We start from the raw sequence: 26,447 nt of genomic DNA, 5'->3' as shown, positions 1-26,447 counted from the left end.
TAAAGTTATAAAATTCTGACAGACCATTGTCTCTGTTAAGACTGCAAAAGTATGTAGTTATTTATTCTCTTCTTACCTCCCAGTCTTTCTCTTCCCTCCAGTTAAAAAGAAAATAATGTAATAAGATTGTTTCTAAGAAATTTTGAATGAAAACTTTTTTCCTTCTCAAATATGCACGATGGCTTCAATTCTTTCAGACCTCAACTCTTACTCCTTAGGTATATTAATTTGAAAGACCTAAGCTGCACCTTGATGTCCCCAAGGCTTCCACGCATCTGTCCCAGCCCTATGTGGCTCCCAGTGGTTCTAGATTCCTCAATTAGGATATTGGTCTATGTTCACTGTTTTACCAAAAATTTCAACATGGTAATTTGTATGGAAAAAAAAGAAATAATAGAGCTAATCTCTAAATAGAAATATTAAAGAGTTATTGTCTAGTGCTTTCCAGCAACAGAATCCTCAAATAATATCACACAGCCCACGTTATTTAGAACTAATTAAAGCCCTGAGGAAATAACAAGACAAGCTTTCTGCTTTTCAGCTGAAGTATTGCTGTCCCCTCTTTAGTTGTGAATTGTTTATGCTTCATCTGCAGAGATGGCAAAGTTCTTAAGTGTCTTATTCATACACACGTGTACAGATTAAACTCAGTCTGAGAAGACATTAAAGTGGTAAGTTCCTTAGAAAAGAATATGAGGACACTTCAAATAAATGAGCCTCAGTTTGCTGCCAGCATTAGTGAATCTGTATGACAGGTTAGAGGGAAAAATAGATCATTTGAAAATGCCTTAAGCCAAAGGCACTCTTTAAAATGAAAGATTAGCATGAAACTCTTTAAAATGAAAGATTAGTGTGATACAAATGAATTCAGTGAAGTTCATAATAAAACATAAAATGTGAAAACTGCTTCTAAAAGAAATTTGGAATGATAAGAAAGATGGAATGAAAAATGAGCTGTGTTACTCTAAAATTCAAAGGAGAAGAAACAAAATCTTATTCCTTCTTTAGAGTCTTAGTTAAATGACTAAAGACTTGTATAGTTCACTCAGCTAATGTAAAAATATTCCCTTCAGTGATAATACACATAATTATTATGCACAGGTGAGAAGAAAGAACTCAGCATTTAGGGTCACAGGTCTGGACTTGAATCTTGACTTCAGTTAAGGTCTCTCTCACTCTCTTGGGCCAGTTGCTTAACTGCTCTGAGCCCCAGTTCTTGCTGAGTGTAACATCAGCTACTGTACAGAGTTACTGTGACCTTTAATGAGAAAGTTCCACTGAATGAACATTCACTGATGATCTCTTGTCTTTCAAACAAAGCGAGATATCAAACATGCTACTTCTCTGCTCAAAACCCTCAAGTGGCTTGCCATCTCACTCATGGTAAAGACAAAGCTGTTACAAAGGCCTACAAGATCCTATACCATCTGGACGGACCCCTGCTACCCATGAGCCTCAGTTCCCCTTTACTCATTCTGTTGGGGTCACAATGGCCACCTTGACGCTTCTTGAGTACACTAAGTAAGCTCTTGCATCAGGCTATTTGCATGTGCTATTCTTCTGCCTGAATATTCTCTCACAGATATCCCCAGGATTCACCCTCTCAGTTCCCTAAGTTCTTTGCTCAAATGTTTCTTAATCAGAGAGTCTCTCCTCACACCAGTTTACATAAAAGAGGAACCATCCACTTCTCCCTTCCCTTTTTTAATGTTCTCTATAGTTCTCATCTCAAGCTAATACACTAAGTATTTTCTTGATTACTCATTTAATGTCAGTCCTCTCACTAGTCTGCAAGCAACCTGAGATTGGCTATTATTTTGTTTATTGTGTCTGACAGAGAATAAATGCTCATGAAATATTTGTTGACTAAGTGAATCAAAGAAAGAATGAAATAAACCATGACAATTTATCACTGGCAAAGCTACAACAGAATAGGCACGTAAACTCCACACTGTATATTTGAGTTTAACAGGAGACAAGTCAGAGAAGCTACAATGACAAGCATGTAGTATCTGGTCTTTTTCTTCTTTCCAAAAGTGCCTGTAATTAGGCATGAAAGGGAAAAATCTGAATTTAAGGAAGTTTTACTTTTACAGAAAAAGAAAAAGAAACATTATTATTCTGACTTAATTAATTCTTTGGATATAACAAACTAATATGCCTGCATAGTCAGAAGGAGCCAACTTACTATATTCATGAAAGAAAGTGAACTTTTTAAAGTGCACAGAAAGCTTCTGTTATGCAAACTAGTCTCAGATTGTATTCTCCAACATTTCCAAACAAAAAAAAAAATTGCTAATTCTTATATGAGAATTACTTTTCTGTGTGTAATAATACTGTAAATTTTAGGCAAACATAAGTATAATCTTAGAAAAACTCCTATTTTCTTTCTGTTCTTAAAATCTCTTTTCTCACTAGTTATCCACAATTTTATTCCTCATCTTTCTCTCTGTATTAAATGATAACATCCAATGTTTTATCTTCCTTAGTCAATATCTAAAAAACTTAAGAATGAACCACAGTATCTGTTTTGTTCCACAGGATATACAACAGAGGAGAGCACAGGGAGCTTGTCACAGCCTGTTTTACACATGTCAAATGGCACAGAGAATACAAAGGACAAATTATAAGTTTATCAGGGACATAAGAGTTGGAAACTTTTCAGCCATGAGGCATAGAGGCACGGCACTGTTGTACAACTTTATGGTAAAGACATCTAATTTCCTAAATAACCACTAAGTTATATATATGGCTGGGTACACTGTTGTTGTTGTTGTTGTTGTTTGTTGTTGTTGTTGTTGTTTTTCCCAGAACAAAAGAGCACAGAAAAGTATCTTATTTTAATTTATTTATCTATAAATATTCTTTCTTTTCTTTCTATCCTTTCCTTTCCAGTCTTGCTTTCCTTCACTTCAATTCCTCATCAAAAATGTCGATCATTCCATTTGCTCTGGAACTTGCCTTCAGACTTAAAATTCAGTTCTACAGCTAGAGACAAGACGTATCAAGAAATACCTATATTATTAAATTCAAATTAGTCAAAAGACAAGTAAAGCTATTTTCATAGAGGAGATCATTTTCTTTTAATTTCTTCAAAAGATATTTAGCATTCAGTTTGGAGGAAGGTCAGAAAAAGAAATTCATACTTTTCTACCTGTAATTACAGTATGAACAGAGTCGGGCTGTTTTGTAGAAATCACTTGCAAATTGAAAAATATCTATGATTTCCCTTAATAAGGAACTGTGAATGAGTCATTTTGACTCAAAAGGCTACCTACATTAATTCAAGATTGATTACTAAAATGTGCAAATAAACATATTATTTTTCTTCCCTATAGTATGTGTGTTAAATAAATCCTATTTCATTTTACAATTTATGATATGTAAATTATTATTAAATATAGTGATTATTAAAATTGATATTTAAATTTTATTAGCTATAATACACTTTAAATTATTTTCCTTCATCAAATAATCAAATATTTCCCCCACTCAAGATTTGATTTCTATGCGTAATTTTACTCATGTAAAAAAATACTACATGCAACAGTTTTAAAACTTGTTACATGTTTCTAAATTAATCACTTTAATATTTCACATAATTTAATATTTCACATATTGTAATACTTAAAGCACACTTATAATCTAAAACTTCCCATAGATGGAGTTGAGTATCTTACACTGACACTTCAATTTTTTCCATTAATTGATGCTGCAGAGGTTTAAAATGAGTTGAATGAAACAATGACATGTTGCAAAATTCAGCTCTCTGAGATATAATTAGATTAACTTATGAAAGATTTTACATTCTAGTCATACATTTAAGATGTAAGGCATAAGCAAATATTTTTTTAACTATTATATACTGAAAGTATTTCAACCAAATGGCTTATAATCAGATCTTAATGTCTTAATATATGCTTAATATATGCTATCTTCAAACTTCGCCTTTTGTTACTAAAAAAAACAAAACTTCTCCCTCTACTGTTTTTATATTTCAAAAGTTTCACACAATTTTGTAGAAATATAAATGTACTTTAAATGTAGTTAAGTCAGTTCAACACATATTTACTGGTCTTTGCTTATAGTAACTTGATCTTTGAAAAACAGTCACATTAAACATTTTGACTGCTTTGTTCATGTAGACGTGGAATACAAGATTTTAGCCATGACCATACAATGATTCCCATTGATTTAGCTTATTTGTTGCTTTTTGGGTATTGATCATCTCCTTACTGTTACTGTGAATTTGCAAGGCAGCTGACTAGAAACAGAACTAAGAACCAAGTCATCTCTCTGCCTACAAAATCTCTTATCTCAAAGCTCAATGTTCAATCTAATACTACGTGGTGTATGCCAACAACAATAAGAAATATTAATATGACGGACAGAATATAAATTATCAATAAATTCAATGTATACATTGAATGAGCTACACTGAAACATACAAAATGATCTTATCTATATTTATTCTCAGAAAGCAATAAACCATTTCATTTTATTTAAAAGGACCTGGCTATTTTCAACATTACTAACATACACATGGGAACTGTTTTTCTTCTCATGGAAGGGATCTCTCTTTGAAACTGTTTGCATAAAATTTTCAGGGACGTGAAATACATCTTGGCACAAAGTAAACTACCCTATTCAGAAGAGAAATTATGATGTTTATCTCTGGGAGCAGTACCACCTAAAAATAGCCTGTCTTGTCACCTTATATTCTTTTATTTCATGGACGGAAGTTGAGAGATGAGTCTGTTTATACGCTTTTATCATTTGACCTAATGCTCCCAAATGTCTAATACCTTAAAGTCTAATCTCTTTTAATATATATAATCTAACATATATAATATGTAATAATATATAATACAGTTATACTTTATCAGTTGGCTATCTAATGATATTTCTCACTGCTTCCTTACACAACTTCTACTCTAGTCAGGCCACTGGCTTCAGTGTCCTGTGAAAACATGTGTCCTTCTGTGTTGTAACCTTTTCCTGGAATGGTCTTTCCCTATCTGTTTACTTAAATCCTAACCTAACCTATTCTCTAAGCCCTAGTATGAATCCTATGTCTCTACTCATCAGCAATAAATACTCTTTCTCTTTCTGAAATACTGAGAATCCATCTGCATAATTTAGAATGTAATGTAATACTAATGGATTTCATTTGCTGTTTTTCATGCATGTTAATTCTATCTTCTCAGGAAAAGGCAGACATTCCTTGAGGGAAGAAATCATATCTGATGTTTCTATATCCCACAAAACATATTTCGAGAATTTTTAAATAAATTGTTGCTGAACGTGATGTGCCTCAAAATTTACTTGGGTAAAACAACCAAATTCATGTCACAGAAGATAAAAAGAAGAGTATGACCAAATGTTAACTTTTGGATGAACTGTTTTATCACCAATTATTGTAAGCCTTGGAAAGACATGTCTAGTGACTTCTAATTAACATTGATTTTTCTAGAATAATATGCAGGTTTGAAGGAGGAATTGTTAACATTTTATTTTACCATAAGACATTGATTTCTAACACTTTTAATGAAAAATATTTATTTCAATAGTAAGATGTGTAAGAAAGTGACTAGTTTTCATTGTCATTGTATAGTCTAAATTGTTACTATCAATGTACAAAAGAAAGTATATTCTACTGTAACAAGATCAGTTAATGTACATGTTACTTTATTAGCATACATCGAAGTAGAAATAGACCTTACTACCTGTGATTTCTGCTTAGAAACTGTCATGTGGTTATATATTTTAGGACTTCTTTTATATTGTGACTACATCTATTATGCTTAATTAGTGTTTATTGAGATGGATGTTCATTAGCTATCTGAATAATGATTTTTTAGAAATCATTATTATTCATCACAGTTAATAATTCGTGTCAGTGTTAATTCTTTTGAAAATAAACATGAGGATAGGATATTTAACAATAAATCAAGTAGAGTAAACCTAGAGAAAAGGCTGTCAAAATGAGGCAAATTTTGAGTTTTCAACCAGTGTCGAGTCCTTCCTCACTTTGGTTACAGAGGACACAAGGCATTAGGGCAGCAGGGTTTCCCTGGGCACCCTCTGCAACATAAATCGCTTTGGGCACAAATGGCAATGCTGCCCAGTGATCCCAGAGCTATTCTATTTCACTGGCAAGTAGCCTGGCAGTAAGAAGCTCTTGAAATGTTTTCATCTTACACGGGGTTTCCCTTTGGAGTTAAGCAGTTCGCCTTTCATAATCATGAAACTAAACCCTATTGACTGAGCAATGGGTTTATCACCTAATATCTTGCTTAATCGTCCCTTAGTCTCTCTCTCTCTCTCTCTTTTTTTTTTTTTTTCCCCAGTTGGTTTGCAGAGCCCTCCGGGCCTGCTTGCATGTGATGGACAGTGCCCAGGAAGCTGGCAAAAATTCTATGAGAGTGGAATGGATACCTGTATCTATAGCACACAGACCCTGTAACTGAGTGTGGCATGGTTCTGCAACTTGCCTGTTGCCCACTTTTGGGCAATCTGGTTGTGGGATTGCGGCCCATTAGATATGAGAGGTTTAAGAAGACTGGAGAAACTGGATATAATTCAGTAGTTTGTACCAAAAGTGATTTTCTGTTGAGAGGTTAAGAGGTGTGGGTTTCCAATTTGAAAGAGAAATGGATAAATAAGAGCAGAGTATTTCAGGTACACGAGGTTCAGTGTGAGGAAAATTGAAAATTGTTTCCCATCTCCACTCACGACAGTTCAGAAAGTAAGCAGTTTCAGTGGTTTGGGGAGAATTTAATACAAGCGATTACTGAAGGTCATTTGAAGACCTTAGATCACTTCTTATATTATAGACATACTTGTATTCTAAGGGTTTGGCCTACCAATGGGAGAAAAAAAGAGAACAAGTATTCCATTTCCTTCCTTTTCTCTGAGGATAGGTGGAAATGATAAAGATAGCTATTGTTCGCATATTTTAATAATTATTATAACAACATTGACAATACTTATTGACCTGTGATATGTGAGGTAATATTTTGGAACTATAACTCATTTAATCTTTGCAGCCTTGTGAGACACATATCCCATCGTCATCCTCATTTTAGACAGGAGGAAACTGAGGCTCAAATGGTTTAAGTAAATGACTAAGCATACACAGCTAATAAGATCTGAATCTGGAAAGTCTAATTCCAGAGGCCTAGCTTTTAGCTACCACATTACACTGATTTTTTTTTTTCTCCATAGACATTTTACGACTAATATGAATAGCAAAAGATTCAGAGAAGAGAAAGCCTCTGAAGGATTGACAGAAGCAAATGTAAACAGCTGATAATCATAGCATCTATTCAAGGTTTATGTTTTTATCTAATACAGAGTCTTGAATTCTAAAAGATTTTTTTAAACAAAAGTATACATGTGACAATGAAGTAACGTTCGTTTGATTTCATGGTGGTGGCTGGTGGTGATAAGAATGTAAATCTTTTTAGAATCTAGATGATAGAAAAAATGTCTAATTAAAACATCAGTAGTTCTGGGCAATAACAATGGCTCTTTCAATGACTTCGTGGTCTACAGTCACTTATATATGTTATTCTTGACTTCTTTCCTGTAAAATGTGGATCATGCCCTATGTTCTTCTCCCAAAATAGCTATAAGGCAAAATTATATACTGGATACGAAAGCAACTTGAAGATTATAAAGCAGGGTTCATATGAAAGGCTTTATTATTTTAGTTAGGATGTAATATAAATTTATTATTAAACATTATTAATAAAGTACCCTGTAGTTTCATCTTATAAGTGTACCATAATGTTTCAGGTTATTTATATCAATGATTTAATCTCCCTCAGTCTTAGAAATGCCACCTCCTCTAAGAAGTCTTGCTCCTCAGTGCACCGAGCATGTGCTACTCAGACTTTATGAATTTACTTATTAGTTTACATAATTGTCCCTCTCAGTAGACAGTGAGTCCATTTTTTATTTTCTATTAAATTTTATATATCACAGCAGAGAGCACACTACATAAATATGTAATAAATGATATAGAAAGGACATAATCCAAGTAGATAATAGTTGTGTCTTCCGTATCTTTGTTCCTATATTTTATCCAAGTATTCTGTTCTGGTGTAGGAGGTAGTGAACTTCTGAATAGATTTAATATCTAACATTTAAAGTAACTACCACATAGGACTGCCAGATTAAAAAGAAGTTTGACTTGTGCAAATCTGTTCTGAAAAGCAAGCTCCTCTCTGATAAGAGCAAAAGTAAATTAGGAATGTGACCATAAAGCAATGGGACCAATTTTCACTTGTGATTTGTAAAATCAATCTCCTTATTTTACAAATTAAGAGGCTTATCTAGGTATCTTATGGCAGTGGGTAGAGCTTTAATTAGTAAATCATATATAAAAAGAGAGCTGAGTTTTTTTGTTGCAAGTGTTCTTATAAAGGAAATGTAGCCTTCTGAAACATATACTGTAAATAGGTAGCAAGGAATGAATTAGAAAGTCCATTCTTCAAAACAACAATAAAAAAAAAAAAAACCATTGGCAGAAAATATGATATATATGCCAGAAAACAGAAAGGAAAGTAGCAGTGCAAATGACTTCCAAAATTAATGGTTTTGAACAGGATGCGTCTGATATTAAACTAGTTAAAATCAGTTATGCTAAAAGTATTTATGAAATAGACTGAATAGCTTAAGAGCAAAGTTCCCTTTCATATAATACCTTTACTTTAAGCTTCTGGTCTCATCATTGAAAAAATATACTTGTACCAAAATTACGTTCTCCAAAAGTTGGCAATAAACTATGTAGCAATACTCCTGCATGAAAAAATACTCCTGCAATACTCCTGCATCTAAATTCATCTAAACTGACATAAATGATAAAAATTAAGAAATGCTAAGCAGTCTTTGAAGGCTATACCATTATACAAAATAACGTGAATGTATTTATGTCAAACAATGATAAAACTACACTAACTTAGTTCTAACAGAAAATGGGGTTCAAAAATTCAAATTCTTCATATGCAATTCAAGAGTTTATAATCTTATAATCTATACCTGGGAAATTTTTTAAAATTTAAAACTATAAAACTAAAGTGTAACCTGTGGTACTTTTTTTACAATATCATTTACCTGATCAACATTACTGCTGAACTAAGGATTTTAGGTTCCAGGTATCAGTTTTACATTCTTGGTATTAACGTGCTTAGTACTGTGTATACATATGTAAAATGAGTCCATGTGAAGGTTGTTATTGCTTAAAAATAGCACTCTATAATAATGATAAAATTATCTTGCATGTGTCATTCTCAGAGGAGAGTGCAGAGAAAAATTCTGTAATCACAACAGAACTGACCTCTGCCTAGATACTCCTCCTAACTATGAATAGTGTGAGTATTGCTCTAAAGGTACACGCTACTGCTTTCTGTGTAGTCCCCACCATCTGCATTGCGATTCACTATATGCTATGCCAATAACATGTGTAATTACTGTGTAAGTGTTGAGGCCAAATTCCCAATTGTGGCATCACTGAATTCACATAAAAAATGAACAATCACAGTAATTAATGAACACACTCAGTAATTAATATTATCAGGCAGTTAGTAAGTGGTAAGAATGGGGACCATTGGATTCAAGGGTAATAGTAATCAGTTAACTGGCTAGTCTATGTTGAATAAATGAAGACAATCTGGGTATTCTGAATATACCACAGTGAGTTTCGAGAAATGCAAGATTACACAAAATAACATCACTTCAGAGGTTAAGAACACGTGCCTCTTCTCCTAATGTACTGATTGTATCTAATAACTCATTATGGATTTATCATTCATCCATGTATCTCAAGTTTTTGCAAACTGGGCTATAGCTCCATCCTAAATTAATTCCTGAGATTATAGTTTCCATTAGTCTATAAATATTTACATAAAAGAGTAAAATATAATGTCCATGAGAAGAAAATTAGCCTGAATTACCTTTGACTACCTCTCCAGGGATGGAGATTATGCGTATATATGTAGATATTCAGACACAAACATGCATGCACACACACGCACACACACACACACACTCTCTGTTTTAAACCGTATTACTTTTCAATGCCCATACTGAACCTTCCCTAATTTTGTCATTAGTTGCTTGTGCCTCCTCACACATTTTTGAGGGAATTTTCTACCATCAGCTTAGCATTTAATTATTCATCTTGAAGTGGTCTCAATGACTGTGAGCAATTTTCAACATTTCAAAAATCCTAAGTAAATTCCAATATTGTATTTCATAAAATATCTCACTAGTAACTTAAAGGTGCACAACTTGAAGTTCTCAGAACTTTAGAAGTCCACAAAGTTGTAATGTTGATTTTTTTGGTTAAATAAATCAGAGATTTTATTGCTTAAAAAATATTTAAGAAATTAAAACAGTCACAAAATCAATCTAGAGAATTGTGTCCTTTCTATTGTTTCATTCAGAGAGGATTTTAGATACATATAACTATGTAAATGCACCAGACAATAAACCCTCATGTCAAGGAGCTCTACCCTATGTCCTTTTTTAACACACCCCAATGCTAAGCTGTTCATGTACAACACTGTTAATAAATCTTTGCTAGCTCTATGAATGGTTATATTTCATCGTAAGATTAAAGCTCTTGCAAAGTAAATTGAAGACTACATTAATTGGCAGGATTCAGTAAAGCAAGAGGTTTTTCTAGGCCTTTACTTGATTTTTAATCCTATAACTAAAAATGCTTGGATCCACAGAGGCATTCTATAAAGTTAGAAGTCAAAAGTAGTATTATTAAAGTATCTCCAACCAGTGTTAAGGGACATATAATGCAAATTTAGTGAAACACATTATGGCTCTTAAACCTATCTAATATTTGAGTAAATAACATCTTTCTGCCTATTAAAGTCAGAAATCCCAGTTGTAGCCCAAATGGGCAAATATCAAAAATAGCACTGGATCAAACTACTTTTATGGAAGGGGGTTTCTCTGGTCCCCTGATGGCAACGGTAACTGTTTACTTCACTGTATACAGTCTTGGGGAGTTCCTAACATACTGTACTGGTGTCTGATATCAGGGACTCCTCCATTTTCAGCAGAGGGATAGAAGCTAATCTGTGCTCTCAAACAGAGTTATATCCACAAAATGTTGGAATGCAGCAACTCAGTCATCAGGATATATTTTCAAAATTTTGTCCCAATATGTCAATTTTTAAATTTCTATTTCAAAGTCACAATAAAACATGCTTTCATTTGCTTTATACCACATTCGTGCAATGTGTTCAATTCCAGAATCATAGAATTACTACTATAACACCATTTATAATATATATATTATATGTGTATATGTATATATAATATATATGTGTGTATACATATCTTTCCTTTTACATATATTTATGTTTACATTTTAATGATTGTAATTGTAGATATGGTGCATCATTAAGTTATTGAACACTGCTCAGAACTATGGAAGTAAATAAAGATCATAGAAAATCGGTTGAGTAAAAAGTGCTTTATGACTCTTCATTAAGTAAATGTGTTTACCTTTTCTTTAATATAAGTTTTCTAAGAAGTAAATTGGTATTTATTTTTAGTTTATAGAGTACATAACATAGTCCACTTTAACCATGCAAACTCTAATGTGCTGATAGGAAATTATTTGGCACGAATTTAGAAGCAATAGTAATTAAAGATGAGAGAGAAGAGAGAAATCTTATTATAGGGAGAAAACAAGGAAGGAAGACAGAGGCTTTCAAAAGCATTAACAATCACCTACCAGTTCTACTCGTCCGAAACCTCCAACTCCGAGGGTGTCAATGATGTTGAAATCAGACAGCTTCAGGTTGGCGAAGAAAGCAGCTTCAGCTTCATATCTGGATTTTTTGATGCGAAAAAATGGAAATTTCTTAGAGGTGCAAACACGAGTACCACGTACAACTGTAGCGGAATGACATGACTGTGGAACAGGGTTTACCTGCTTAAATTCCATCTTGCTTTTAGAGTCTGTGTTTTCTCACACTCATAATTTCTTTTTGGTCCCAGTAGTGCAGAATAACATAGATTCGCACTTGTTTTTCAAAAGAGAAAAATACAAAGTACCCACTGCCTGCCAGTCATGTGACTGATAAATCCAGTTATCAAATCAAAGTTACATCTTGGTATTTTTCTACGCGTCTTCTTGTGAACGTGGATTGTTTGAGTTCTTTCTTGGTTTTGTTTTGGATTTTTTTGTTTTGCTTGGTTTTGTTTTTGCTGTTCAGATTTTGGATGGCAGTTTCTCATTAGTTTCCCTTATCCACAGGCTGGCAGTGGCTCCTATAAATATTTGTTAAAAGCAGCAAAATCTTTGAGGTCTCTGGAGTGAAATAAAGGCCAGGTTTTATAAAAACAGATCCGAAAAGCTGAGGACTGATGCGCAAGTGTCAGAAATGGATGATTTCGGAAGCATATTTACATTCCTAAAAAGCGTCTTCTCTTCATTTACGTTTACACACTGACTCTCAGCTAGTAATCCCAGTGTCTTTATATTTGCAAGTTTCTTATATGAGTGGTGCGGAAAAGCATGGACTATGCTCCAAAAGTCTAACTATGCGCACATGCAAATCTGACACATGCAAGTGGCCAAAATAAGCTTCTCTTGATGAGACAAGTGAATATGAGCTACTTAAAATATCTCCTTGTTAAAGGCCCTACTATTTTTAGAAAGGGCAGGAAGGCATAAAGATGAAGATGATCCTCCCACTTACTAAAGTCAGGTCAGGGAGTAATTCAGCTGTCTCAAAAATAAAGTATTTGAATAGCTATGTGTAACCCATGACCTTCAGCCAGGCAGTACCTGATTCAGTATTATGCTATAGATAGACATGATGAACACACTTGAGATGATGATACTAACACAGCTTATTTATGTCAATTTGTGGATAGAATCATCCACAGCAGTAAGTGGTATAACATTTTATCTATTCTGTTGTAATCGAACACAAATTTAGACCTCAAACTTGGGAGAAATGTGAAACAGCTTTCTAGGTGAGCTTTCAATATTCTCCACTTTACAGCCATAGTTCTAGTTTTTAACAAGTCAGTCACAAGTCAGACTCATGTGAGGGTAAAAACAACACTGTTTTTCATTACTAGTTAATTATATGAAATCAACTCCCTCTAATAAACCTCTATAAACAAGGCTACTGGTCAATCCTAATGGTATTTGTAGACTTCTCTTGTTAACTGCACAATCAAGAGATCAACATAGTAATTCAAGAGATGGTTTACGAGAATGGAAAATAGGCAGCAAATGGGCATTTCTAGCATTCCAACTGCATCACTACTTTTGGAAAATTAAAACTCCATCCAATTTAAAGGGCCAGTGGCAGCATTCACTCCAATAGGTGCTTAAAAAGGACATCTCTTGGGATTAGAACTCCTGACAGTTTGGATGTGGTCAAGTATTTCTTGGTAGTCTAGATAATCAAATTCTTAATGAAATTGTTTTTGAATAACATCCTATGTATTTGCTGGATTTAGAATCTCAGATATGAAGAAGGTAAGCTCTTTCAGACTACTTTCATACTATTTTCTGTATTTAAAGTATAATATTATTACTTATAGCTTTTGAGGATACCCCAAAATTCTTATATTTGGGCTCTTTGAAATTAGGCCGGAAATATTAATCAAATGATATTCAGATTTTTGTTGCATATCAGAATGACCTGAGCATCTTTTAGAAACCACTTAATTTGGGGCCCCCCACAGACATAGTGAATCAGAAATCTCTGGAAGTGCTACCCAGATGCCTGTATTTTTTTTAAAGCTCCCCAGTTGATTATAATTCCCAGTAAGGGTTGAGAACCATAATTCTAACCCCTCTGAAAGCCTCAGGAAGTTCCAAAAACCAGAGAAGAATTTTGAGATGGATTAAAATGGTCCAGGGAAAACAGCAGCTGCCCAGTTAGTCTAAGGGGTGGTGCATCCAGGCCAAGAGTGTTGGGGCTCTTATAACTTGTCTGGTTCTAGACTCATAGGAATGAACAATAGTTCTACAATGGCTAACACAGCTGTAAACAAACAAACAAACAAACAAACAAACAGCAACATTGCTAAAAGACAGATATACAATGCAAAAGATATAAGGCAGTTACTTCGTATTCCCATTTTTACAGCAAATCCTCTCTACTTTTTTTGTTTATATTCACTATCTGATTACTGATGGTATTTTAACTAATGAGAAGTCATATTAAATCTCATGTTAAATAAACATTTTCTATGTAGCCATTAAAATTCACTTATTATATACTGTCCCATACATTAGAAGCACCAATTAGTTAAATATTTCATGTGTTTTAATGAAGAGAGATTGGTGACATTATATTCATACTTTGCTAATCTTTGCTAATTACTTTGTTAGTATTACTATGTGATTTTTTTTTTTTACTATGTAAATTTTTAAAATTCTATAGAGTCAGGTGATTTTTTCTAGTGATCGGTTAGATACAATTCGAAGGGGTTTTGAGACAATCGTGCTCTTCATCTTCCATTGTGTTCCTATTTGTTTCAGGTCCTGATTCTTGGGGAAGTCAAATAATATAGGAATACTGCCAAACCAGTTCTTTTTCCAACAACAACAACAACAAAAGGTCAATATTTTATATTTATATATTTTTCTCATTTAAATTACTCTTTAGGAACAATAGTCATATCATCATCACAAAATCTCTATACATATATACTTTTTGAATTAATAACTTTTTAAAACATAGACATAAAATGAAGGGACCTTTGTAAAAAAGCTAAACTGTGGATGATTTAGCTTCTTCAGGTATCTAACCACTTTTGCTCAGAACTTGGAGGGAAATTTTCATTCTTTCTTTTAACTCAGAAATTATTTGTAGATAATTTCAATTCATCAATTATGTTCTACTTTCTTTAGAGTTGATAAAAAGCTTGAGTGGGAAAGGAGACTAAATAAATTGGTTAAGTTAGTGGCCATTGCCTTATTAAGAAAACTTCTTTGGCTAAAGGAGATAAATGTAGAACCCAAGTTCCAAACTTACTACTGCTAGGTACCAGGTCCAGGGAATTCGGCCCAGTTTCATGCAATTCTAAAATCTGTCTGTGCAACAGTGTTTATGAAAGGGTCCATTGCCAAGTCTAAAAAAATACTTCAGGAAGACACAGTTCTTGATTTTGGTTACTTAAAATCTATCAGGGAACATAAAATATAGTTTCTAACAGTCCTTAATTTAGTTTAAGATACTGATTCTTTAAAAAGCCTGTTTGTTTGTCTATTTAGCATGAGGTGAAAGCTATGGATCCTCTTCTCAGAAAAGTATAAATATTGACATATCCTTTCTGTGTATAACATCAGGGACAAACAAATCCTAAAATAGGTAACAATAGAAAAGAAACTATACAACAAGAGAATAAGTCTGTCAGGTAAAGGAAACACAGACAACATATTGTTTCTCAAACATGCCTGACAATAAGATTTTCTTGGGGCTATGTTGATTAGAATCCAGAGACAATTGCTAATCTATACAAGGTACTCTTTAAATAGTGAATTACTGAACTTTTCTTTTAAGAACTGCTGAAAAGGAACAAACTTGTCTAGATATTAGCCTCCTCTTTTTTATTTCTGCCTGTACGCCAAAGGAGATTCCAAAAGCAATGTAAAACTGCAGGTGTAAGGTGATGAGACCAAGCCATATATACATAGTCTAGTAACAGAAAAACAGCACTGGAATAATCTCAACCTTTCTCTAAAACTACATATCTGTACAATATCATATTCGCTTTTTAGGAAATAGTCAATAGCATTAGTTTTCATTTTCCTATCTCTTCCAATGTTACCAGTTTCCTTTATTATTTCCCACAATTGTTTTCCTATTGTTACCATGCATCCATGAATCAATTCTGTCATCATTTCTAAATAACAGAATTGGGTTCTAAACCTTATGACTGACCATTAAAATTAAGAAGTGAACATCTCTGCCTATATAGTAAAAATCAAATACAATGATTCAACCCAGTATAAAGTATGAGGCTTAAAATTTATCTTCACCCTGAAATTATAATAGCAGAAGTCACTCAGCCCTATTTTACAAAGCGGACAATATTATGTGCATTTTTAAAGTAAGGGTTAAGGACCCAGAGGATCATAACAGTAGTTCCAGGTAGGTTACAAAAGCTACTAATTAAGAGCCAGTGGAATAAAAGGTTAATGTGGTCCTATTTGCTTTAGCCCAGCTCATCTACAATCCAAATTAGTTTTAGAAGCCCACACTAAGGAAAACCAAATAAATTATTAGCATCTCCTAATCCACATGCAAGTCAGTTACCATGGCTTTGCTTGTGCTCATCGGCTCTGAGGTGTATTTTTATGACTTGCTGAGTTCAGTTTTATCAGCTCTTGGGGAAATTTACAAAAATAAATTGTTTCAGTAAACACACATGGACTCTCACCTATGACTAAGTTTCTTATTCCATAGCTATAATAGATAAGATGAGATTCAAGCAGACAATTAATGCCTACTCTGGACTTAAAAACAATACAAGAATGTGTTACAGCATACAGACAAAAGCTCATGACTTGTGGTCCTGGCTCTTTTCAATGACTTTGTACTTGAGTCCTGATTTCTTCAACGTTTAGACCTTTGTAAAAGTATCGACAAACATACACTAAATAGAATAAATTTTGTAGATAGTTTAAGTCAGAATCCTAGTTTACTTAAATGTTTGTATAAGAAATCTTTCACTTTTTATTTGAAAGAACACTGCAATCTATAAACATCTACAGTAATAGTTAAAAAGTAGGTAAGAACTTTTAGAAAATGAGCCTTAAACACAAAATATATATACTTGGTCTATGATACATGCGAGACATAATGCTGACCATCTACTGAATAAACAATTTGGTACACAGAATTTTATGTAATAATAGTTTCTGATTTAATAAAGCTTGATGCACTGAGTAATTTGTAGGTCTGGTAAAGTAAATAAAAATTCATCCAGAAAAGTAATTATATAGAAAGTAAAATTGGGAATTGGACCAATAATACAGATTTGCGTATTTAGCACAGATGTGATTCACACTTAAGCTACAGGCACCATTGCCTCAGTGTGCTACTTTAACTTTGTGTATATGAAAATAGTAAGTACATGTCCTATTACCTCAATTCTCAAATGTAAATAAACTTAGTCACTAAGATAAAAATGTACAGTCCTTCTTAAATCTCAAATCAAGTCATCAATCATCTGTTATTTATTTAATTGCTTTTTAAAAAGTCTCATTGATAATTAAACTTTAAAGCAGATCTTTCGACTTCATTGGAAAATAGAGTTTTATAATTTAAGGTTTATATAGGAATTATTTCCTGTTGAAAGAATCATGCTTTTACAAAAATCCCTATTGCTATAAGGTCTAAAACAATCTCTTTAAACATAAGTAAACCTATTTCTAAAAATCTAAACAAAAAGAGATGATTTCTAATTAATTTGCAAAGCATGTAGCTAAAGTCACTAGTATAGTCACTATTCTTTTAGCAGTAGAGGTAAAAACTCAAAGAAATAAAAAAGTTTGAAAGTAACTTAATGAATATAAAATATTTTATTATGTCAATTTTCTTCAGAAAATATAATCTCTTCTTCAGGGAATTTGAGATAACATCAGTTTGCACCCTCTATTTTCAAAATTGTGGTTTTCAGAAACACAGACTTTTTTTGAGTAGTCTAGTCATGAAATAGTTCTACCTATTTTTTCAAATCCATTCCCTTGAGGAGATATAGCCAACGGAAATACACAGAAAAATTGCATTTCTCATATCTGCTGCATAATAAGAATGATAGTAATGCAAATATTCTGCATTTAGAAAGCACCTTTCTTTCAAAGACTTAAAATTTCTCTCATTTAATTTATCCTCCCTGATTCTCTATGAGGTTAGGATAACAAAAATTTTTACTTCTATTTTGCAACTGAGTATACCAGTTGCTAATAAGTGATTGGTTTTAGTAATTAAAACAAGGAGATATGTTGGACATGTTTCAAATTGAAGCATATTCACATTTATTCAAAAAAAAATTCAATTTCCTTTTAAACAAGAAGTAGAGATCGCAAAACTTTATAGGTGCTTTTATCTTGAAGTACTAAGATACTAATATAGTTCACATTCTGGATCAACACTATTGGAAGCTCATTTAATCCAACATTTACATTTTTAAAAATAAAAGAACTAAGTTCATGGATGGTAAGTGACTTAGAGTCATAGAGACTCAGGCAGAAGGGTCTAGTGCTTTTGACTTGTGGTCTATAATACTTTTTACTATCTAATTCTATAGTATCTAATTCTTTGCAGTTTTCATTATATTCTAATATTTGAAAAACAAAGAGAAATGTAAAAGTTATAAAATATATTTAAAAATAAGCTATTTTATTACACACTTCAGTCAAGAATGTGACTGCTGTAAATAAGCACTAATACCTTCTTGCCTATGTTGTGGCATTTGCATGTGTGTGCTCCAGTTAAATAAAAGAACCCCAAATAAAAGTACACATATACAATGGAATACCACTCAGCCACAAGACAGGATGAAATACTGCCATTTGCGACAACATGGTAGATCTTGAGAGTACCTAGCTAAGCTAAATAAGTCAGATAGAAAAGGACAAGAATCATATAATTTTACTCTCATGTGTGGGATATCATAAAGAAAGCAACAAATGAATAAAAAAAAATGAACTTATAGACAGAGACAACAGTATGAAAATTGTCAGAGGAGAAGGGGAATGGAAGAAGGATGAAGAAGGTAAAGGGGGACAAATAGATTATAACAGAGGGAGACTAGACTTTGGGTGGTGAGCACACATTGCAATATATAGATGATGTATTATAGAACTGTACACTTGAAACTTATAGTCTTATTAAACAATGTGACACCAATAAATTTAATTTTTAAAAAGGCTCACAATTCTGTGCTGCTCCCCCCTCCAAAAGTACATTGATCCTCACAAGAGAATTTTTTTAAAAATTTAAACATCAAATCAGCATTTGTGAAAGATGAGTGAGCATATGCTACTCACCGTTATCTTGAAATGTATTATTCAATATGTCTTTTCAGTTATTCAGTTTTTAAATAGTTTCCACACAGAGATGTATTTTATTTTTTCTGAAATAAGGCCTAACTAAATATATATTACCATGAAAATAAAACTGTCAGGAAGGGAATCAAAGATTGTTTTGCCTACTAGTATTTGTTACTTTAACAGAATCACTGGGCCATGACAGAAAGTTCATTTATTAAGTTATTCAGCAATCATTATTTTTACTTCAGAGAATATAGATCCTTGCATATATGCATTCAAACAAAAAAGTATGCAGTACCCAACCATATTTATGCCAGAGTAGATACTTCCTTCATGTAAATGGATAGACATCAGAGGCTAGTAATCTGAAGAAGTTCTTTCTCATTTCAGTGAGAAGTAGTTTACTCCTTTTCCCTCCCCTACATCTCAGCATCTCAACCTGAGTCTTTTGCTTATGATTGTAGACCAGGGTGGTCCCGACTGGCACAATGTAGCTTCCCAGGGCCAGGGGAGTGAGGTCGAAGGGGAAAAAAGAGGTGAAAATGACCCCTCCTTCTGCCTTCACTGCTCCAGCCCCTCAGGCCTGTGGGAAGCATCCCTCTTCCTCATCCATTGCATCATGCCACAGAGAAAATATCCATTACAGTAGAGCTCTCTTTCAACTTCCATGAGGACAATGTCTGCCATAGACTACATTTTTAAAGACGAGATGGACAAAGACAGCCCAAGTTTTCCCTTCAAATATAAAAATCTCTTTTCTACACAAAGACTAAGAAATCTTTGCCTTTTCGTAGGCCACTTTTTTTATATGGGGGTTCAAATACTGAAAGAAGTAAGGGAAAGTTTAATCTTAATTAAACCTTAAAGATAGTCTATTTGTAATCTTAACTCGAAGGGATCAGTTAGAAAATTAAACTGGGAACAGAAGGATGAGGCAGGACTCAAATGAACACAAGGGGTCAATTTTTGTTTCTGGTCTCACACTTTGCTGTGTATCCCCATTTTTATGCCCCCCCCCATTTTTTCTGAATGATTCTGCATGAACTTCAGGGATAGGAAGCTTGGGGATGTGGTCATGATCACAGTGGGCCAAAGAATAAAAAGACAGTAAAATGCAGTGTGTGGCAAGAAGAAAATGAGAAGACTACAAGTCACCCCTCACAGGTCTCTAGAAATGTAATAAAGGAAATGATCAGGGTGCTGGCTCAGGACCAACCTGAGCAAGACATTCGATTTTCTGAAAAATGAAAGGTTTGCACTAGACATGTCTATGAATCTTGCTTGCAACTTGATTATTTGGGGAGTCCAAGTGTCTTGAGAGATATGCACTTTGCAGAAAGCCCCAGCACTCACAGCTTCTTTTTTTCCTACTTTGTGGTCCTCTTCCCCATCCTTCCCTTTAAATCCTAACTCTTGAAACTCTTATTTCAAGAAATACTACCAGAGGCTTTCATTCAAGGGGTCCAGATCTGAGCTTTTGGCATGCAAATAAAATAGGTAGGAGACCCCGATTCAGTGGTCAAGATAGCAGTTGAGGAAGATATGTCTTGATGTCAAAAATAGTACTGTAAATGCGCAGACTGTAATAGGCCAGAAGATTTTTCTATCACCTAAGATTCACATCAGGATTATGGGATGAATTTTAAAAAGACAATAAAACCTTGGGATATGGGACCAGGTATCAGTATTTTAAAATAAGATTCATAGGGTTAAGTCTATACAGCAGTAATTACCAACGTCAATGATCATACATAACTTTTAAAGAACTATTAGTGACAGACACCTATTATATAGCTTACAAGTATCTCAGGGAAATTTGGCCCAAGTTCCAAACAATTGTTCTCAAATAATCTTTCGGAATACTATCTAATATTAGGGATATATAAGGAAAGCCTATATATTTTAATAGGCAAAATATTAAGCAGAAAAGAAAATAAAGCAAACATTTTGCCATGTCAAGTTGTTTAGTAATAGCAATGGTACATTTATCAAATAAACTAGTCTCAGAAAAAAATACCACATATTTATTATCAAGTCATTGCCATCTGCATGCAAAATTTGGCATTGTTCTATCTTACAGCCAACACAATAATCAAGCAATCTATAGGAGTTTGGGTTCTGTTTGTTCTTTTTAAAACTGATGTCCATATTTTATTCAGATCTCCTTAGTTTTTACCTAATGTCCTTTTCTTTGGTTGTTGTTCCAGTATCATATTCAGTATGTTATGTTACATTTAGTTGTCACTTCTCTTTAGATTCCCTTTGACTGAGATCCTTTCTCAAACTTTCCTTGTTTATAATGACCTTTACTGGTTCGGTCTTTTATAGAATGTCCCCAATTGGGGTGTATCTAATGTTTTTCTCAAGATTTAACTGGGGTTATGGGTTTTTGGGGAGGAAAACCAGAAAGTTAAAGTGCCATTTTTATCACATCATTTCAAGGATACATTATATTAACATGATTTATCACTGATGATGTGAACCTTAATTATCTGGCTGAGACAGAAATTCTATAGTTTTTAACACAGTATACATTTATAGAAATCAACAAATGCAAAATGAACTGTATTAAAATATGGCCTTCTGCATACTTTTTACCTTAGAATGCGTTTCTCTCAAGATCAGAAAAATTTACAAAGGCATTACTCAATTTCATACTGCTAAGATTTGTGAACAGTAATTCAAAAGAGTCACAATACAATACATTGGTTAGGATTTGCGCTGATGGCTACAATATTTGAAACTGGTGGCTTCCCATACATTTTTACACAAAGCACAGGAGTGGCAAAATAATGGCGATGAGGGAACAACTCAGTATCTTCACACTGCTGCTTCTTTTCTACAAGTGTACAGAATTATCACAATTGTTTTCCGTAGTACATGCCTCACTTGCTGTACAAATTTAGAATTAATTTGTAATCAGATTTCACTGTAGCTTGACATTGGTTTAAATAAATACTATTAAAACACTTAAACTGACCATCACTTTTGGGTTAGCACACATTGGTAATTCTTCTGTGCTTTTAACAGTGGTTTTAGAGGACAGTTCACTAATAGATTGCATAGCTGAGGAATTCTGTTAGAATATTAGGTGAATTCTTCCAATAGTAAAAGTACTCTTTTCTGTGTACATAACATAAAAATGATGCATTTGATTCTTTTTATCACTTTATAAAACTGGCTCTACACTTGTGTGTATCTTATTAAGTAACACTAAATCATTTTCTTCTTTTTTTTTATAATTAGTAAATAATAGAGTGAAATGAAGGAAATTGGGAGGGGCATTCAGACCTATTATGGTTATTCTTTATATCACATATTCTTAACAGCTGAAGAATATTTTTTCCATATTTGGTTTCCTTGTCCTCACAGATTTTCCAGGGGTAGAGTTAAGCTTTTGGTTACATCCTGTTCTCAATTCTCTTTTTGTGACCTCCCTTTTCTCATCCATGTTATTAAATTTTCTCTCAGGAATTAACCACCACCAAATTCACAAAGTCTTGATGGATTTAATTTGGTTTCATAAGGCCTTTGACAACAAAACAAGCTCTACTTATAAGGAGAACATCACCTTGAGTTGTTGACACGCTTAGCCAGGCTTAACAATCTGGTCTTTGGATGCCGCTTAATGTTTTCAGAGAACAGACAGTATCTGATTGGATTCTCAGTCTGATTTATCCTGTCGTAACTCTGCAGACATCACAGAACTGCATATAAAAGATAGAAAACCCTTCTTTTGCCCCTTCAGGACAGGACATTGGTGAACTGAATGTAAGAGTCTTAGAAACTTGTACTGTGTCTCAGCACCTATGAGGAGATGTCCAGTAAACTAGAAGGACATTGGGGAACTCAGAGGGTGGGCTGCAGAGAGGGGTGGGCTCTCCTTTTGAGTGAGAAGCTGAAGGAGTCGCAAAGTATTATTTCTGTAGTACTTGTGTCATTTGACCAGGCATAGTAAAAATGGATAGAACATAAACTTCAAAGTAAATATATAAAATATATAACATATGAGGTAAACAATATAAAATTGAGGAGATATGGCTATTTTTAGCAGTGATTACTCTATTTTTACTAAACTACAAAGGATATTTCAATAGTAATGAAATTATACTTCGGTACTATTTACACTAAGATGCCACTTAAGAAACCTAATAGGAAATAAATTATAGATAGATGATAGATAGATAGAAAGAAAAAGAAAGAAAGAAAGAAAGAAAGAAAGAAAGAAAGAAAGAAAGAAAGAAAGAAAGAAAGAAAGAAAGAAAGAAAGAAAGCCAGCCAGCCAGCCAATCTGTGGAGTTTTGTCTTTTAAAAAGCAGATACATTGACATTCTTGTGCCTATGCATCCACTGTTATATTGATAATTATTTCAGAAACAAGATTCCTACAGGCCTTTCTTGCCAAAGTCTGGAGAATCGAAGCACCAACATGGGCTACAGGATGATTCTGATGCAACTGAGTGATTTGGCGTGCACAAAGTTAACTTTTTTAATTTCTTAATTGTGTTACAGCCTATGCATGAAGCTGGGAAAAGACTCAAATATGTTTTTTGTAAGAGAAAAGATTTGAAATAGTTTCATAAACTTGAGTGTTAATTTCTAGAGTGTTTCTGGTTAATTGGAAAGCTAAGATGTTTTTTAAAAATGAACAGCAATAAGAATTACACTGTACTGCAGTTTTAGGTTTCAGGCAGCTAGCATTACAATTGTAGGGCTTATGTTCGTCTAGACAATGTTTACATACAGGAAGTAGAATTCTATTACTGTCTGTCTATTCTTAAATACAATAGTTTAGAGTATTGCTAGAGTTTGTTTAGATAGACTTTTCTTAGGTGACATAACAAATGAGACTTACCTAACATAACCGTGGGTTAAGAATCTGCTGACAAGAAAAAAACTCTTCAACCATTAGTTTAAGTTTTAAGGAAAGTAAGCTGAACAGGATATTTTCTGATCCAAGATCTTTGAAACATATCGGTAAGTGTGACTATTTCTTGAATAAGTAACACTCTGATTATCTAACAACTTCAAGGAATGGGATGTTCCATGAAGAAGCACATTGTCTAGATTATTGAAGTTTATCCCGTCTAATTATCACATAGATTTCTCTCACTGCATTAAAAAAAATAATTAGAGAATCAATATTTTTAGAATGAATTATTTTCTAAACCATTTAAAGCATAATTTGTTGAACATAGTAGAGCATTCAGAGGATGACCCCAGGTTATCATTTTAAAAAATCTATTACTATGCTGTTGTCTCTATTTGAGATGACCCCAATAAAACTTCTACAGAATAATACTTGTTATTAGTTGCTCAGTTTTTAAGTATTCTCTTGATAGAGTCAAGGAGCTTGTCTTACCTTCCATTTCTGACACAGATATATACATTTTCTGTAATCTATAAAGCCAGGTAGCTAAATTTGTTAGAATTGTGCCTATAATATATTCAGGCAATCAGTGAGTATCTAAGGAGGCAATAATACAAAGTGATTAAAATGTAATCTCGGGAGCCAGTTGGCATCAGAAAAATCCCAGTTCCATGAATCACTGGCTGCATGAGTTTGAACAAGCTACAAAATCTCTCCATGCCTTAGTTTTCTTTAAATTCTTAATGGGCATGTTAACCAAACCAACTCTATCGGTTATGGTAAATAGTGAGATAATGGATGTAAAACAAAACTATAAGCAATCAATAAAAATAATAAAAAGATGATGATTACCTTTCATGAAGTTTTTACTGTGTGCCAGTATTTTTCCTTGTTATTACTAATTGCCTGATTTTCTCATCCATGGATTTCGAGCTGTGCTAAGTTATCTTTTTTCCTTCCTTTGGCTAAGATCTAGATAGCAGTGTTGCTGGGCAAGCAAACTAGAGATAAATGGGATATTATTATATAAAGATAACATTAATTTAGGAATATGTATGAAAATATGCCGTAAAGTTGATGTTCTGTTCCTTTCCCTAATATTAAATTTCTTTATTCAACATGATCTATTGATGATTTATGATGCTCCCAGTAGACCTTGTTAACTCTTTGTATTGCTGCTGTCTAATGCAATTTGTGCTATATTTCACCTTTTAATTTCTGAACCATCTTATGTATAATCAAGTGCTATCAAATAATTGGATTAAACTGAAAATAATGGTATATATGATGAATGAAGCATGGGATTTCTACAGTCTATTCTAGACACCCTATTAAAAAGGGGTTCATGAAGGTCTCTTTTTGAAATTTAAGTTTAATACTTTTCACAATTCTACTAAGTGTCTCTCTTAGGGATATGGAATTTATGAGCTGTCATAAGGACGAAAGAAAAGCACAAAGTTGTCATGTTGCTTCAGCATAAGATCCTTACCTTCAACTATTCCCTGAGCTTGTGAGAGACAGATGATACATCACCATGCTCTTAGCCACAGTCAGGCAATAGATACAGAGTCAGACAACAATCATCGTAATCCAGAGCCTGGAAATGCCTGAAACAGAGTCTCAAGAGGCATTCACAGAAAGTCTGAGGATGTCCTCTCAGGATGAATTTTTGCCAAAATCAGAATTGCCGAGAAGCCACTCAGTGACTCAGTCCTGCAAACAGACCCCTCTCCCATTTCCCAGAGGCTCACTTAGTTGTGAGTCACTTCCTTAAAGCCACGTTGAGGGTGGTTCATTGGGAAACAGTACAAAGACCTGGCCAAATTCCAGAGGCACAAAGGATCGCATTGGTTCCTTCAGGAACATGCAGGTGAAACTGTGGATGCCTCATTCTGGACCAGAGATTTGTAAGTGTGCCTTTTAGTAGGGAAAAGCTAAATTTCAGATCTTTTCTTCCTTGCTTTTGGCAAGTAATTATAAATACTCCTTTGATAAAGGCCTTACAAGATTTATGTCTTTACCCCACTGAGTAATGTTTATTTGAGAACATTCCCAGAGGTGAGCTTGAAGATAAAATAAATTAAAAAGAAGAGAGAGAAAATTCCTTCGTTATCGTTTTACTGACAAATGACAACAGAAGAAAGTACACAGAAGATTCATTTTCTTTTTTTTAGGTTCTATCAAAGCATTTCTGCAACATTTCATCATGTTACATGAATTTATTAGTATGCTGTTAATATACAATACAATTAACATCACATGGGGATGTTTTATGTCAGTGGAAAATACTCATAAAAAAGCTAATGTTTTTGAGATGGAATTGGCATGATAAGTCTTTTGAATCTGCTCATTCCAGTTGTTTCTTTGCTATCTGTTCTAGCAAATATTGTCAATGATTCATTTCCACTCAGCGATGCTGACCTGAAGAGCCTGGTCTGTTTTATATGGATTTTGACTAGGGTCCACAATTCTCTAGACAGGGACACACAAGAGCAAGCTAAGACATGGTCAAGAAAA

General features: G+C 33.6%; 1 protein-coding gene across 1 annotated transcript in view; it reads right to left on the bottom strand.

Moving 5' to 3' along the window:
• The window catches only part of PRKG1 (protein kinase, cGMP-dependent, type I), a 1,084,330-nt gene that overhangs the window by 32,651 nt on the left and 1,025,232 nt on the right, over positions 1-26,447 (bottom strand). Inside the window, exon 9 of the mRNA XM_011361647.1 lies at positions 11,765-11,861. Coding sequence (XP_011359949.1) covers positions 11,765-11,861 — 97 coding nt within the window. The remainder of the gene's footprint in view (positions 1-11,764; positions 11,862-26,447) is intronic.

Source organism: Pteropus vampyrus, unplaced genomic scaffold (assembly GCF_000151845.1).
Source record: "Pteropus vampyrus isolate Shadow unplaced genomic scaffold, Pvam_2.0 Scaffold68, whole genome shotgun sequence".
In the NCBI taxonomy this organism is placed as follows: domain Eukaryota; kingdom Metazoa; phylum Chordata; class Mammalia; order Chiroptera; family Pteropodidae; genus Pteropus; species Pteropus vampyrus.
This window is presented reverse-complemented; position numbering and strand designations above follow the sequence as displayed.